The 17,956-nt window shown below is 34.1% G+C and overlaps 1 protein-coding gene across 1 annotated transcript in view; it reads right to left on the reverse strand.

The window, feature by feature from the left end:
* The window catches only part of LOC129225792 (E3 ubiquitin-protein ligase LRSAM1-like), a 48,603-nt gene that overhangs the window by 6,242 nt on the left and 24,405 nt on the right, over positions 1 to 17,956 (reverse strand). Inside the window, exons 14-21 of the mRNA XM_054860305.1 lie at positions 16,778 to 16,848; positions 14,011 to 14,098; positions 13,263 to 13,350; positions 13,086 to 13,160; positions 7,999 to 8,079; positions 5,969 to 6,064; positions 3,910 to 4,008; positions 3,193 to 3,324 (exon numbers count right to left, since the gene is read on the reverse strand). Of these exons, the coding sequence (XP_054716280.1) occupies positions 3,193 to 3,324; positions 3,910 to 4,008; positions 5,969 to 6,064; positions 7,999 to 8,079; positions 13,086 to 13,160; positions 13,263 to 13,350; positions 14,011 to 14,098; positions 16,778 to 16,848 (730 nt within the window). The remainder of the gene's footprint in view (positions 1 to 3,192; positions 3,325 to 3,909; positions 4,009 to 5,968; positions 6,065 to 7,998; positions 8,080 to 13,085; positions 13,161 to 13,262; positions 13,351 to 14,010; positions 14,099 to 16,777; positions 16,849 to 17,956) is intronic.

Consider the following 17,956-nt stretch of genomic DNA (forward strand, 5'->3'; position numbering starts at 1 on the left):
GTTTCTCGCACTCTAATGAAAATTTTTAGAGCTTTTCTAATCCCTTTAATAGGGCTTTTCAAAAACTGTATTCAAAAGAGGACTTACAGGATCTGTTGACGCTATTTTGGGCATTACCTTTTCTCTAAACTGGTAATTTTTAATGTATTTCTCTTACAGGGTCATGTAGTACATGATGTACAGAGAGCAATCAACATAGACAGCGCAGTCCCAGATACGATATGATGTGGTTCTGGATTTTTAAGGGACATCATGATTTTATTTTTTAACTGTTGAACTTTTTGGAATGGATATTTTTAGGAACAGCCGGTGCAACACCGGGTGCAATTTTTAGGGATTGCTTCCCTTAATTTTATGATAAATTAAACTCAAAATATTTCCGTTTTCATGTAAGGATCCGTGTTAAACATATGTCATGTGACATAGGTGCTTTCTTTTTCCTCCCAAAAAACATTATCGGCTCCGTTAAATATGAGCAATCTTGCCAAGCAACCACGTTTTTGTATTCACAGCTCTAGAGCTTGAATTAAGAAACTAGTCAAAGATGTAAAACATTGCAACTTGGAGCAGACAAAACAGATATCCCCCCCCCCCTGTAAAGTTTGGCAAGATTACATTTCAATTTAACATTTTATTCATGAAATATAAATACAGTGACTGCAGCAACAGTAGTCTCACAGGTATTTCCCATTAAATTTTATCACAGGCAAAGCCATGGCAGGTAACCCTAGTCTTACTATACTATAAAAACCGAAAAATGGTGTCACAGCAGGCGATAATTTTTTTTTAATGTAATGACATAGGAAAAGTCTGACAGGACTTTAAAATTTCACGCAAAGGCTGAAATAGATTAAATGCTATAGTTTTCAATAGATTGAAATAATACTAGAGGAGCACTTTTGTACAATGAGTTTGCATGATATCTTTGTACCGTCAAAACAAGTGTTTGCAGATTCCAGCAAATTTGTGCATGAAAAGTTGTATTATTATTTTTAATTATATGTGACTTCAATTAAAAAAAATTTCCTATGCAATTTTGTTGCATTAGAAAATTACCATTATTAATGAGGTAATTAATAGCAGTAAAATTAATGTATTCAACAAACTGTTGAAGCTATGCAATGCTGTTGAAAGAATAGGCAATATTGAACCTATTACAGAAAAAGGTTCCAATATTTGGTTTTTCTTATAGTTGATTTTTCTCTATCCTAATATAACTACATGTTTTGCATTTCTTCAACTGTTATAAACTGTTTTCTAATTTCTTATTTTACTAACCAGGAAACATCACGATCAAGGAAATTCAAAAAAATTCCAAATTGGTGGCATTCGAAAGAGCATTGGAAAACATGTTTATGGCACTGAAACTACGTGCCCTCGTGACCACGTTATCGAAATATGAGGTCTTAAAAATTGCCGAAATTTTTAAGTAAAGTCGCCAAATTTAGCGAGTTTTGTTCAGAAATGGAAGGTACGGCGCAAATTCATCATCTGCATCTGACAAGACATTTCACTTCCATATTTGGTCACCACCAAAGCGCGTGAGAAATATCGCATTAATTCTTTACTCGGGGTGACAACCATGGCGCGGGGTGTCGTGGCACAGACTGCGGCATTGAAATTTTTAGGGGCTTGTGTTCCGGGATATTAACGTGCAACTGTATAGGGGAAAACGCCACAGCCCGAAATATTTGTTTTATTTTATTGTAAAAACAATGGAATTTTTTGTTATTCTTAAAACTGTCTGTTAAAAAACTGATGTTTAAAACTTTTATGCTTCTGCGGGTGAAATATTTCCACTGAAAGAGTTCATTCGATGATGAAACTGTTTTGAAAAAAATATGATAACCGTAGAGAAACGGTAAACACACTTTAAAGTCTTTTTTTTTTTTTTTTTTTGAAAAGTCGTAAATCTGAAGTTTTCAACAGTATCTAAATACGAAGAAAACGACATTTTTAAAGATTTCAAACCATGTTCTCAAATTTAAAAAAACTATTTCTGTCAGTTATTTCCAGTGTGTTTTTCGTTATGTGTATCGTTTCCAAGTTATGTGTAAACCCTCTAACAAGTCAAAAAAAAAACTGTATTGATTTTTATTTTGCTCGTATTTGAATTCCCTTTTAACGTGAAACATAATTGGTAAAAGTGACTTCAGTATTTTTAAAAATGACTAAATAACATGCAATATGATGTGCATTTACGTTATAGCAACTTTCAGTTGCAGTGACAGACTTTTTCGAACTACAGGGGTTGTTGTAATGAACGTCGACTATAAAATTTTTGATAAGAATCTGTTATGAAGTAATTTCCGACATCGTTAGTTTTGCTGTGCAAATTTTTGACATTTACTATATCCGTTGTTTTCTTTTTTTTAATGATTATTTTTTTCGATTTTAAATTAAACATTTTCGCTAGCAGTGGTCAGACAATAAAACTTCATGAATGATAATAACTTTTGAAAAAATAAATAAGAGCTGGGATACTACAATCCATGATCATGTTCTTTCAACATCAAAAACTATCCATTTTATTTTCAATATATAAGCTTTAATAAGCATGTTTTTTTTTTTTACTTATTCATATTAATTCTCGTACATAATTATTAATTACTTACAGCACATTTCATTACAAGAGTATAAACTTAAATTAGTTAAGTAAAACACACTTGAAATGCACTTAAATTCTGAAATGCATTATTATCACGATTACAAAGTTAAATCCTACGTTCAATTTCGTTATAAAGTTGTAGCTCCTCTGGATAAAGCTCTCTAATTTCCATTTCACAGGCTTCATAGTTACTTTTTAATTTTACCCACACAAGTAAAGGGTTAATTCGAAACATCGTTTACGCGCTTTGCAGATGACCAGAAATGGAAATGAGAGTCTTGCTAGACGCAGGCGATGAAATCACGTGGTATTTTCCATTTCTTGCCAAGTCTTTAAATTTGGCGAATTTTCGTAAGATTTCGACAGATTTTGACCCCCCATATCTCAAAAACAAAAGGACGAGGGCACACAATATTTGGGTCAAATTTTTTTCTAAAGATACTCTTTCGAATGCGACCATTTTTAACTTTTTTCATGATTACTGAACTCGTGATGTTTCCTGGTAAGCAGATCAGCAAAAAAAAAAAAAAAAACTTATCCAGAATTAGAGAGAAATCTACATATATTCAAAGAAATTTACGCACATTTTTTAAGTCTTGAGCAGTAAAGGTAAGCAATTCAGAAAAGGTAATCCTTTTGACAGCAAATAAAGGCAAGTAATCCACTGCCAAAGCATTCATTAAGGCTCTTTTAACATCTGGATCCATTTCCAATTCCTAGTTTTAAAAAAATAAAATAGAAATAACTAACAATACTGCTTATAAATACAGTTTTCTCACATATATTTCAGAGAAAAATAATATTTTTGTAATGCTTCTTTAAAACACTTTAAAACTATATTAGCATATAATATAAGGACTACTTTTCATTGCAATATTTTTATCATGCGATATTAACTGCAAATAGTAATTAAAATTAACACACCAAACATAAACAAAACACATTTAAATAGAAATATTGAAATGTGTCGTTTGAATTTTATCATTAAATTTTTCTATTAGCAGATAAAAATTCATTACGATGTTGTAATAAGGTAGATGAAAATAAAATTCTCAATTGTTTTTGAGAGCATGCATGATCACAAAAAATCTCTTATACTCATAGTTAAAAACAATATAGAAATCTGGAGTTCATGTATTTGGCAACATTGGCATTTCTGTAGCTTAAATTGGATTTCATTAATTTTCTGAATGCTTAAAAATAAATTACAGCAATATTTTTCTATGTTTAGCATTAAAAGTATCTGTATAGCATCAAATGTATAGATAACTTTAACAAATCGCAAAAATTCAAGTACTTACAGCATCCACAACACCTTTAGGTTTACTATCTAGAAGTTTTTGATACTGAATCAGCCAAAAATCTTTCATTTCATCAGCTCTCTTCAATTCCATTTGTTGCTATAAAATAGGAAAAAACTACAAGTTTGGATCCATAAATATTAAAACTATCCCAGTGAATGAATTTTTAGTAAAGAACAAATAGCAAAACTTTTTATAGTAAGTTTTTACAGTAAACTCTCGAATAGGGTGGCAAGGTAAATGCAGATAAGCCAAAACCAGGGATAATCTGGATAATAGGTAAAAAACAATGCTTAGAGTATACAATAAAAACGAGCTGATGTGTGCCTCACATGACTTCCTTTTACTCCAATTTAATGTCATTTTCCCATTATTGATAATTTTAATAGTTGATTCTCTAAATATCACCAACAATGGCCAAATTGAAACCAGATTTAAAAAAAAAGAAAAATTAATTTGAATTTTGTCATCTTGAATTCAAATTATGTTTTTCGCAATCACAAGTGTGTGTGTTTGTATGTGTGTGGGGGGGGGGGGGTATGTGTATGAGTGTAGGCATGTGTGTTTGTGTCTGTGTGCAGTCATGAGTGTGTGGGTAGTTGTGTGTATGAGTGTTTGTGTGCGTGGGGGCTGGATATGTGTATGTGTGTGTGTGTGTAAGCATATGTGTTTGTGTCTGTGTGCAGGCATGAATGTGTGGGCAGTTGTGTGTATTTGTGTGTATGTGTAGGTGTCTATATGCATGCGTGTGTGTTTGTGTATGTGTGTATGGTGGTGTATGTGTATGTGTGTAGGGGTATGTGTGTGTATGGTGGTGTTTGTGTATTTGTGTGTATGTGTAGGTGTCTATATGCATGCGTGTGTGTATGTGTTTGTGTATGTGTGTATGGTGGTGTATGTGTATGTGTGTAGGGGTATGTGTGTGCATGGTGGTGCTTGTGTATGTGTTTGTGTGTGTTGGTGCGTGTATGTATGTATATGTGTTTGTGTTTGGTGGTGTTTGGTATGTGTGTGTATGTGTTTGTGTGTGTGTTGGTGCGTGTATGTATGTATATGTGTTTGTGTATGGTGGTGTTTGGTATGTGTGTGTATGTGTTTGTGTGTGTGTTGGTGCATGTATGTATGCGTGTGTGTGTAGGATATGGACGCAACCTGGAGACGGTTTTCGCTAGAGGAGCAGCATCGTGAGGCCGGCCGACGCGACGGGTGGTGCTGGCAGAGGGTGGCGCCGCGCCGGTGGGAAAAATGATAGCACGCCAAAAACAGTCAAATGAAAGCAATAAGCAATCGTGATTGCTCAAAAAAAAAATCGCCAAATTTGTCACCAAGTTGGCGACCAAAAGACTGGCGATATATCGCCAAATGTACACCAAATTGTAACACCATTCGAGTATACATCGAAGTTAAAAATGATTTCCAACCAAAAAGGGCAAAAGACCAATTTAGAAACACCCAAATGCAACCAAAAGGGGAGGTGCACAACCCACTAGGAGTCTACATACTAAATTTCAACTTTCTAGGACACACCTTTCTAGAGTTATGGAACATACATCCACACATACATATGTACATACAGACGTCACGAAAAAACTCGTTGTATACATACATACGTATATACAGACATCACGAGAAAACTCGTTGTAACTAACTCAAGAATCCTCAAATTGGATATTTCGCGTGTCTATACGTTCTTAGGCACTTATCCACGTGTGGTCGAGTTGAAAAAAAAAAAAAAAAAACTCATCGTTCATTCGGGGTGAGTAAAACAGAAATTAAGATTGATTTTTGAGTGAAAATTTTTTTGCGAATACAATACTTCCTTTTTGTAAAAGGAAGTAAAAATATAAATACTCACACATACATTTAAATTATAACTAAAAACATTGCTACAGTGCATCTACTAATATTGAATATGAAAATATATGTAAAATCTAAAAGCGAACAACTATACAATCAGTAAAGTTTTTAGAAAAAATTGTGAAAAGACCCGGGGATAATCGGACAGCGATAATTGGGAGTTTACTGTAGACTAAATAAATAAGAAAAAAGGTTCAATTACAAGTCTATCTCGTAGTTGTTTTTCTCGTTGCTCTTTTGCAGACAGAAGCTCCGTTAACAAGTATGCTAGAGCTGTTCTGTGTTCTGCCAAGGAATTCTAAAAAAGAATATTTCACAAAAACTATTATGAAGGAATAAAAATCATTTCTATTTAACATAAAGAACTTTAAACTGAAACTAACATGTCTTCTAATCAGTAAAAATACTTTTTTACAGATGAATAACGAAACAATTAATAGAAGTAAAATAAAAATACCAAAGAGTTAAAAAAGCAAAATCCTTTCCCCTGACCTGTATACAAAATTTCAGTTTGAAAGCCTTAGTTTGAGTTTGCCTAGGTGCAAAAACATTCCACTAAGGCAAAGTAGTTATATTTTAATTTTCCGAATGTTGAATTCAATTAAGTCAACTCTTTGCATAAATATTCTTCACTTCGATTTTTACAAAAATTTCATTATTTTATGTGAATTATTGATAAACTTTAAGCAGATACGGAAATAAATTACATTTTCATAACAAGAGGTAATGGCATTTTTGGTGTGTAATTTCTTCATAGAGACCTAAATTCACCAACTTTTCAGAAACTGATTTGTATGAAAAAGCATTTCATGAAACTTTCTGCACATTATTGAAGAAAAATATTCCAATGTGTATATTGGTTTCGGAAAAGGAATTGCACCCATTGTTTAAACCCAACTTAAAAAAAAATTTCTACCTTATTTGCTGGTCTCCCCCCCCCCCTCAAAGCACATCAAGCATGATATTGGTTGCTGTATGCTACAGTTAAGAAAGCTGTTATATAGAAGCAGATGAATTTTCCTGACAATTTAAACTAGTATGTTGTGGCCATTACGAAACTTTCTTCTATATTTTTCTTTTTTTTTTCTGATCCCTCCCCATGCTTGACGAGGAAGCAATACTCCCAACAAAAACAAAATTACACATGAAAAAACTTGACGACCATCCCAATGTCTGCATTATTGCAAAAGCAAAGCAAGAGCAAAAATTGAAAGTTATTTTAAAAGCCTTGCTTGAATTAATTACAAATATTTTATTTGTTAACAAACATAAGATGGAAACAGTTAAAAATTTTAAATCATTGAGATAATATTTCCGATCATTTCCATACAATTAAAATCACGAGAAATACGCAGACGACAATCTATTACGATTTATCTTTCTTAGTGTTGCACTAATAAAGCTATTTTTATTCGCTAAAAAATAATGATAATAAAAATAAATCAGCACCTCTTGGCGCGATTGGCGCCAAAATTGAACCAAAGCCTGTTTACCTATGGATTCACATATATTCCAAATTTCAACCAAAACGTAGCATTACTTTTTGAGATAGGGCACTCACAATGGAAAAAAAGAATGGGCGATTGCGCTACCCCCTTTTTAGCTGTTGACACCAATATAAAATCAGCTTTTATACCCACTAAGGGCTACTTGCCGATCAATTTTTCTTTCATTCCGTTCATTATTTCTTGAGATACAGCAGTCACAATTGACGACAAAAAACGTTCTATAGCTCAACCCCCGTTTGAGTTATTGACACCAAAATTGAATCAGCACCTGTTTCTGTTACTGGCAACATATGGACCAAATTTTGTTTGATTCCGCCAGTTACTTCCTGAGGAATAGCAATCACGCGTAACTCAAAAAACGTCCCATAGCTCCACCCCCCTTGGAGGAATTCGCGCCAAAAACCAATGGGCACAAGTTCACATAGGGGCACATATGTGTACCAAGTTTCGTTCGATTTCATGCGGTAGTTTTTGCTGTAGAGCGGCCACAAAAAATTGGTCACACAGACGTGACACACATACACACACACACAGACAGACAGACATTTTCCAAAAATAGTCGAAATGGACTCAGCACACCTCAAAACGTTTGAATCCGTCAAAATTCGAAAATTTGCACGAATCCAATACTTTCTTCTATATATTAGATATAGAAGAAAGTAAAAATATAGTTGCTTTTTGTTTGAAAACTTCATAGTAAAAACACAAACAAAATTATACTCACCACTTCTGAATCAATTTTTAAATTCCTCTTTTTAATTTCTGCATGCGTAAGCCCAGAGAGTTCCTTTTCAATTAAATGAATCTATGAAGAAAAAACAATTTGCACTATGGTTAAAAAACAAGTATATTGGAACTTAAATAATTTTTAATGTGAACAAAAACAAAGGTTAAAACTAATGAATATGTAAAACATCTGCTTTAGTGCATCCATTCCTGGAGTTTTCTGTCTATGTCATGAAGAAAACATGCAGGTTTTATTCTTTATGTCTTGCCTTTTCTATCCAAACCTCACTTACTTACCGAATTTAAATTGAAAGAGACTTTGTTTATGAACTGCAAGCAAGCAAATTATAGTTCAAATGAGTTTTGAGAACAGATGTGACACTCATGGTTAAATAGTCTGTCATTAAAACCACTGGTCTAGAGCATTTTAAATAATGTTTATACAATTTCTTTAAACAGTTAACAATGTATGCATTATTTATCAGCACAGAATTTACAAGTATTTTTCTGTTTCAATCTTTTGAAAAACTGCAAGAATGGATCGGACAACATTCCTAAACTTAGGAACAAAAGTTGTTTCGATATCTACATAGTGTTTTTCTTCCTTCTTTTTTTTTTTGTTTTTTTTTTCTTTAAACCCTGTTTAGAACGAAATGCTTGACAAAAATATTACTTTTTTCAACCTGATTACATTGTAAGTCATTAAAAAGTAAAGATATGATTTAAAACAATCAATTATATCACACAAAAAATTGATTATTACAAATTTAAATTCAAAGACAGCATGGGTGTCCATATGCAAAATTTCAAGTGGGGGAGGAGGGCTCAGATATTTTCCTTATGGTTTAGCAGGATATTTTTCCCATGGAAACAAATTTCAGTACAGATTAGAGTTACTAAAACTTGACATTTTTAACAACTTATTCATTAACGGCTGAAGAAAAAATGTTTTTACATTTTTGCAAAGAAAAAAGTACTAATAGCAAGGAAGTTCTAATTTCTAAGGGGGGGGGGGAGCTTGAGCCCTCACTTGCCCCCTATATGGGTGCCTATGAAAGGCATCTCTTTCAGAATTTAGAATAATTTTCACTATTATACACATATTTTAAACAGTTGTACTGAGTTATTTTCTAATTCCCAAATTTTCGATTATCGTGGCTTTAATCATTTTTAACTTATTGGGTTTTTTCTTCGTTACAAATGACACTAAAACTATAATTTTTATTTCAAATACAAATGTAACTACCAGTATCAGGCTTTTGACCCAGCTAGGCTGGTTCTAGTCGGCTTATTGACCAACAGCTTCTATCACCATTAATAGAGTGGTTTGAAAATGGGCGCACCCTCTTTTTATTTTCAGCATTATGTCAGTTATGGTTCAATATTTCTCCCACACAGATGCCTTAAAGTCTTAAAATTCTTAAACAACAGTGAAACATTGTCTATGCCATCACATAATTGAATTCTGTGCAATGTTCTCCAAGATGTTTAGAGTAATTTCAGGGATTCATATATGTTTTACCACATAACATTTGCAATACTATGGTGCCGAATTCATTTGTGTTACGACATACACAGTGTACTACCAACGTTTATGACTCTTCATAATATTTAAAAAAGAGAAGGGGTGTACATCCACTCTCAGACCACTCTGAACCAGTGGCGTAGCTACACTTTCTGCCGCCCGGGGTGGTTCCTCAGTTTGACGCCTTTTTGATGGGAAATAGTTAACACATTAAAAAGTGTAAAGTTTTTTAATGAGATTTTTATAAAGAAAAAAATAAAAAAAAAAAATTCCTTCTTATTTTTCCTGTAGAAGAAAGAAAAAAGAATTCAGAGTTCCATCGAAAATTTCCAAAAGTTAAGTCAAAATTCGGAATTTTAGGCAATTTTTAGTAACGGTTTATAGAAAAAGGCTTTGAGCTCCCTCCAGATTTTTTTTTTTTTCCAAAATTAAAATCAGTTTTATGCTTTCTTTGGTGACATTAAGGGGGATTGGGAGTTCGCAAGGAAATTTTCCGAAATTGAAAACTTAAAAAAGCAGTTTTAGGCTGTTTGGATACGTGAAAACCTGGGGAAGGTTCAGCGGCGCTGTCCAGAAAGCTTTTCAACAGAACTGAAAAAGCACGTAAATGTAGGCTGTATCTAGTGGTGACTAGACAAAGACGGGATTTTCCTCCCGAAATATTTTCAAACTTGAAATCAATTTTAGTCTACCTTTGATGACATTAAAATAAAATACGGAACGCACGCGAGCACTTGTGAAATTTTCCGATGCCGAAGTTTCAAAGACGGAATTAGTAGGCTATCTTTGACCGCATAACGTTGACAAATATTTCCAAAATTGTTGGGAAGTCAGATGGTTTTCCATAGGCGGATTTAGGACTGAGTTCCTGGGGGGGGGGGGCAGGATTTTTTTTTTTTTTTTTTTGGAGCAACATTTTTAATTCCAACCCCCCCCCCCCCCATGTTTTTGTCTGTTTTCTGCAATGCGTAAGGCCATTCTTTACTTTTTATGTGTTGTTTTCATTACTGTGTGTAATCATGCTGTCCTTTTTAAATTGACCTTAAAAGAGAGGGGGCTGCTATTAAGAGAGTAACGCAGTGCTCCCTTTTAAGTGGGATATGGAATATCTCCAGCTTTAGGGGGCCAGGGGGTTACTCCCCCGGAGGAAATTATCTAAAATGGATATAAAATTCTGCATTTTGAAGTCTTATAAGGGTTAATTGGAAATAATAGGCAAATAATTTTTTTTTAAGATATACGCTTTAAAAGTGCTTTGTGATGCAAGTTAATACTTTAAAAGAAATGGTGCACAGATTTAGAGAATAGGTATCAAGAGAGTAACATACTACCCATTTGAACAATTCTTAATTTATACACTTGATAAGAAATAAAATTGAAGCACACTTTGCTTAGGAGTTTCAAAGACTAGTCTAATTATTTTCAAGGTTTGGTTGGTTAGATTGGGTTTTTCATTCAAGAGCCCTTGTAGGCTATACTGCGCCAATTCTTTTCAGGGATTATAGAACCTATCAATAATTTGCACTTTCCAGCCTCTGAAATTGAGTAGTAGACTATACACTTGTACAGTAGTGTTCAATCTTTGTAAGAAATGGCTATTTTAAGTTTAAAAGAAAAAATAAACTTTAATTTCCTATTCAAAAAAGAAAAAATCATGATTTTTTTTTGTAAGATTTTGGAAGATGTTTTACTATATAAACTCTTCCCAAAACTGGGGAGCATTGTCCCCTTTGCCCCCCCCCTATAAATCCACCCATGCTCTTCTGAACTATTCAAAAACGAAAAAATAATGATTTTTTTTTTTAATTTTTGGAAGATGTGTTGTCACTACATAAAGTCCTCCCAAAACTGGGGGGCATTGGCCCCCTCTGACTCTCCATAAATCCGCCCATGTGGTTTTCCCGTCTCCCTATGAAACTTTTTGAAAAGGACATCCTAAAAACACGACTTTAAGCAATATATATGCAACATTCACACTGCGTCCGCACATCCCGTCACCGACGTACTTTTCTCCCTAAAATCAGTTTTCGGCCGGCGTTGCCATGAGAGCAAACTGTATTGTACGGGACCCGTCAACGGAACTAGAATCTAGATATCTGACGTCCGTAGAGATGGGAATCACATTCATTGGTCTCCACAAGATTCTCTCTATTGTGTGAGCACTTAACGGGCGTCCGTAATATGAATGCTTCTCCCCTTTCGGAAAACGTTCGTTTGTCCACTTGATGTAATTAACGTGATGTGCGGACGATGTTTGAATTTTAGACGTCGTCCGTACGGCACGTGAGCTCCACTTCTTTCTCCCTAAAACCAGTTTTTAATCGGCTTTGCTATGACAGCAAGCCGTATTGTACGGGACCCGTCAACGTGACGAGAATCTAGATAACTGACGTGTCTGACGTCCGTAGAGTTGGGAGTCGCATTTCATTGGTCTCCACGAGATGAGCGCGCTTTCGCTATTGGATGAAAGTATCGACATGTGCTTTACGCGCGTTCACAATATATGAATGCTTCTCCCTTTTCGGAAAACGTTTGTCTGTCCGCTTTACGTGGCAAACGTGATGTGCGGACGATGTTTGAATTACGCCTTAGCCGTGTTTGATGGACAACATCATGAGAGAGAGTTCAGAGGGGGTTTCCCATCCAAAATCTTTTTCGATACTGTTGCTCATTTTAATCTCTTCATCACTGAGAAAAGAAGGCTTTTCGATCTTCCCTTAGAAATTTCTAAAAACGAGATTTGGAACCAACTGTGATGACGTTAGGTTCGTGCACATTTGGGGTCCCTACCTTAGAATTTTTCTGAAATTTAAGCTTCAGAAACCCAACGTTAAGCTATTTTTGGAGATATTGGATGCGATGGGGATTTTAAAGTTAGAAGTTGATGTCCTTAATACGCACATTAAACTATCTTTAACCACGTAAAAGGGTGAGGGCTTGACCGCACTCAGGAATCTGTTGGTATGGAAATTTTAAGAACTCAATATTACAGGCTAAAAGATGAGATGTAAAGGGATAGGTTGGGCGGTTATCCTTTGGAAATGTTTCGAGACTCAAGGCCTAAAACTACACTTTTGGGCTGTTTGGAAACGTTAAGGGATAGGAAGGATCTTCCGGTTGCTCTTCACGAAAAATGTGACACCACCCTCAGTCTGCAGCTTCAGACGAAGGAAGAGAAAAAGCAAACAATATAATGCTGAGATGTCCACAAGAAAAGCACATGTTTTCTATTTGAGTAATTTTATTATCATAGTCGTACCACAACTTCAGAATTAAAAGACCTTTTTTTTGACTCCAAAAAAAAAGATCAAAAGCATGATTTACTTATTGGGAAAATGCGTTATAATTTTTCGCATCGAAAGTGTGAAATTGCCGCTCCTCACAAAGTGCCGCCCGGGGGGGGATCGCCCCCTCCGCCCCTCCCTAGCTACGCCACTGCTCTGAACATTCTTAAAATAGGAAAAACTCTTTTTTTATTTAGTTTTGACTAATATTTTTATCTGCTGCTACTCAAGGTGAATCAAAGAAATGTTGCCAGATCGTTTTTATAAAAAAAATACCTGGTGAATAATATCTTGATGCCTCAAGTCTTTTTGCAATTGAAGAGCTTCAAACGCTTCTTTTTGATATTGTTCCTACATAAAAGAACAGAAATGTGAAAACTCTTGGAAGAACTTGAAATTTTGAAGATCAATCAAATGTTTTTAATGTTTTTAAATAGATAAAGTTCATGGTACCTGCTCCAAAAGGCTGTTTATAAGAATCTGTTGATCAATTTCTCTTTCTTGGAAAATATTTAATAATTTCAAGTTGCTCTCATTTTCACTGAAATAAGTATAATACTCTTAGGTAAAATTTTTGCCTGAATTTCATACAGCTAAGATTCTATAACGGTATACAAAATGAAAATTCATCATTTTTAAGAAGTTTTTAGAAAAAAACTTTGCTAGTTATAATACGGTTGCAACCAATTTAAAAAATATCAAACATGCATGAAACAGAAATTTAATTTTTTTTTCTCTCTAGAACTGCATATACACACCGGTGGTATTGATTTAAGACCTTTCTCTTTTTACAAAGCCCTTGCAAAGTAAGAAAGAGAGGTTGCTGAATTTGGTTGTGTATTAAACTTGCTGTTCCGCTTTTATCTTGATTTATGAAAGAAGCGCTGCACACGCACATTCATGTGCGTGTGCAGCATCCAGAAAAGTAGTACGATGTTACAATGAACTAAAATAATTTTGAGCATATCAGTGGCAATATGGCTTAAAACTCCTTAATGTGGTGGAGCAATGATTATTCAAACTCTAAATTAAATGAACTAACTTAAACATCTAAACTTTATTTACTTTCCTTTTTTTCTTTTCTTGAGATTTAGCACAGAGAAGTAAAGAAAACACTTATCCAAACTGAGATCTTGACAGATTAGGACAATTAGTGCGCTACGGTAGTCTTAAAATGAAAAGAAAGAAAGAAACAACTTACTTATTCTGAAGTTCAGCTGCAATACTGTCCTTTTCTATTTCATACTTCCGGTGCTTTTCTTCTTGCCGAAGCATTTCTGTCATTGCCTCTATTAAGATAATTTGGAAAATATGTGAGTATACATTTTGCTATATTGTAAAGTATATGTTTCAATTGTAAATCATATTGGAAGAGTATATTTTTCTTTCACAACTTTAGTAAATGTACGAAAAAACCACATGCACTTTTACTATTTTCAGTAATTATTTTTGCTAATTATGAATGTAATAATTTTATATGTCCATCCATATATGTTATTAATAAATTCTGAGTAAAAAATACTAGAAATTATATCCTATAAAAAGAAAATTTCTAGTACTTTTGTAGTTTTTTTTTTTTTTTTTTTTGAACAAATTTTTTCAATGAACATTTCAAAACTTGATAAATGTCTATCCGTCATTAAAAAAAAGAAAGAAAGAAAGAAAAAAGCTGTTACAGCAGTGATTCGATTATTTACACATTTAAAAAGAGTGAAAAGTTACTTTTTAGGGGGAAAATAACTGTTAAACATCTTAATAAATAGTATTTCTGGAAAAAAAAATGTGAAGGGAACTCCAGACCTGAAAGAAAGTTTCAAAATGCTCACTGTCTAAAGTGTAAACAATCACTTTCTTTGATTCCAGCAATTATGTGTGTGATACTTCTATGGCAGCTTTTCTTTACTAAAAATAAAGCTGAAAGTCAGTCTGGATGTCTGTGACGCGCATAGCACCTAGACCGTTCCGCCGATTTTCATGAAATTTGGCAAAGTTAGCTTGTAGCATGGGGGTGTGCAACTCTAAGCGATTTTTTGAAAATTCGATTTTGTTCATTTTTTATTCCAATTTTAAGAACATTTTCAAGATCAAAATTATCATAAGATGGACGAGTAAATTATCAAGTTATCATAACGTGGAACCGTAACATGGTCAAGCCCGTTGGGGAGAAAATTCACCATCCATTATTTGTAAATATACAGGCGAACCAAAAGATCTTCTAATTTTCTACTACGGGCAAAGCCGTACGGGTAACACTAGTTTGAAATAAATCTAATATGCTTATAACTATGTTATAAACATAAAAAAGAAAAAGAAAATAAAGAAGGAAAAGATAAAAAAGAAATGCGTGAAGAGAAAATTGATATGTGTGCATTTTGGTTAGGATTATCTACTATTTTGATGCTTTCACGCAAAGCTGAATTAATATTCAATAATTTAGAAATTAAATGTTTCAACTATAGTTGGGAAAAATCTAACCTGACAGCATTGTAAAGGCTAGGCAGATCCTAACAACAGCATTATGACATTTCCAGGTAAGGTTTGCCTAAACCAGGGCTTCACAAACTGTGGTCTGCGGACCCCTTGGGAGTCCGCCGACCCTTAGTAAGGGGTCCGCGACAAACTTCGGGAAAACAGTTCAAAAAACGATGATACTTAAATAATACTTTTGCATTCGAAAACCCGAGTTTTTACCTTCAAAGTATGAAGTTGTCGATTGAGCACTACTTCCCAACATCTGGGGGTAAAATGCTGCAAGATCATGCATGGGTGGTAAAACCGTTTTCTGCTTTGACAAAACAGTGCAGTCTTTTGTCATGTGAATTAGAATATTTGATAGACAAAACTTCAGACGGCACCTTTAAATCTACCTTCTAGAATACTTTCCCCAAGGGTCAAACATATCTCGGGGGGACAGACAGGCCAGCGAAGGGACAAAGCGAGTGACAAAAAAAAAAAAAAATTTGACAGTTAATTATTTTAGAACAGTATTATTTCACAGAAACTGTTACAGTGAACTTTCCTACAAACAGTCAAATTTATCTGGAGACTAAAAATTTACACGTCTCCTAAGATTTTACAATTTTTGTCTTTCTCTGCTCCCCCATTTTTAACATCGTCTCGAAACAAAATCGCCATTCGTTCTTCGAAAAAGCAAAGTGTGTTCTTCCTTTTGCTGCAACTTACCGATGTGAATCCGGATTTTCACTGTATGCAGGCACCAAATGGAATACCGAAGCTGTCTACATTGCTGATCCCGATATTCTACTCTAGATATCAAAAGTTAAACCCAATGAAATAAAATTGTGCAAGGTAAAAAAATCTAACTCTTCCCATTACGTTGATGCTCACGCTTGAATTTCAATCTTTTCGTTTTCTAGTGGTTTCTGCCTGTTCAATTTGATTTTTCACTCAAGAATTTGATTAAAGTTAAGTGTTTTAAACTATCTACCCTTTTTAAAATTAGTGATGGTTAATTTAATTAGGTTCCATCAACTACACGTATCTATACATTGTAATAACAGGGGTCCACACTGAACATTGGTCAACGAAAGGGTTCCGCTCGCTATAAACTTTGGGAAGACCTGTTCTAAACTGTAGTTATGATAGTTTTTGCATGTGCAATAGCCTGACAACTATGTACTAGAACTTTTTGCTATAGGGTCAATTGTTTTTAATTTTACTTTTCTTGATATTTTTTATTAACATTCATTTCTTCTGATGTTTTTCCGTTTTCCAGTTCCATAATAAAACCTATTTTTAAAAAGCAAATACAGGGGTGCCTCCCCCCCCCCCTAAGAGCAATGCTGTGCTGCATCCTTCTCAAATACTGCAAAGTACTGCTGCCGTGAATGAGACCGCACAAAAAGAACCTAAAAAAAACTCTAAAACTTTAAATGATGCAGTCTGTGTAGTCTCCTTCTTGGGCACCCTTAGTAAATAAATTTTGAGCAAAGAGAACATATACACACCTAAAACTTCTTTCTTTCGCAACTGTTCCAATTCTTCCTGCTTGACTGTGAACATTTCCTCATTTTCTAACCTAATTCAAGGTTTGAAGAAGATGAAAAACAAAAATCTCAATTAATTTTCGGCATTTGCATTGTAGTAAAATATTTTCATAAAATATCTCAAAATAAAGCCATCCTTAAAATAAATAAATACCTTTGTGCTGAAAAGTAAAGTATGAAATAACAACATCAAAAAGCACAAATTGCAGATTACTGCAGACACGTGTTTCGGCGTTACAAGGAATGCCTTTTTCAATGCAAAAGAAATGAGCTTATGGATGAAAAGACATCCGACAAAAGCCCGAGTCAGATAAGCAAACAGCTTAAAAGATGAAAATAGTGGATTAACCAAACACCAATGAGAATATTATAAATCAATAAAGAACCAATAGAAATGCAAACAAAGGGCAAGAGCTCTCTCACAGGTACAATAAAACCAAAAGAAAAGAATTTAATTGGACAAAGATTAAGCCACAAAGCTAAAACAAAATGAAAATGTCAATAACGGTGAACGGCAAGAAAAGAAAAAGCTGAATGGAAGAAAAACATCAGGAAATAAAACAAACAAAAACAAAAAATTTTGGAAATGGAAAAATAAAGATAAATATAAAATAAGGGGGAAATGTGCTGAAGCAAATATTTTTAACCTACAAATTAATATTATTCTCCAGGTTGCTTTAAAAAACTGACGTGTATTTATTACATGAAGAAAGCCTAGACTTGAGATAGCAGCCACTAATTTAGTAATGCAGTAGCATCAATGTAAATATTAAAAGATGACTAGGGAGCCCCCCCCCCCTTCCCTAAGTTTAAACCTTCGCTACATTATTTTTTATAACATTGAATTTACTGTCATGAAATGAATATTTTTAAATTGCAATGAATTTTTTACTTTATTTATCTCTGGTAAGCTTTGGCTTAGATGGCTCTTGCAGGGGGGGGGGGGGGGACAAGGGAAGCAACTGCCCCCTGACTTTCAAAAGTAAAAGGGCCTTGCCCCTTTCCTTTTTAAGGGTTAAAAATTATTGATCGATTGGAAAATGATTTTTATAGGGTGGATTAATTTATTTCACGAAAGTAAAAAACTAATTATTCCAAATAAATGGACTTTCCTCATCTCATTTGATAAAACTGGAACTT

The sequence above is a fragment of the Uloborus diversus genome, chromosome 1 (assembly GCF_026930045.1).
Source record: "Uloborus diversus isolate 005 chromosome 1, Udiv.v.3.1, whole genome shotgun sequence".
Lineage (NCBI taxonomy): Eukaryota > Metazoa > Arthropoda > Arachnida > Araneae > Uloboridae > Uloborus > Uloborus diversus.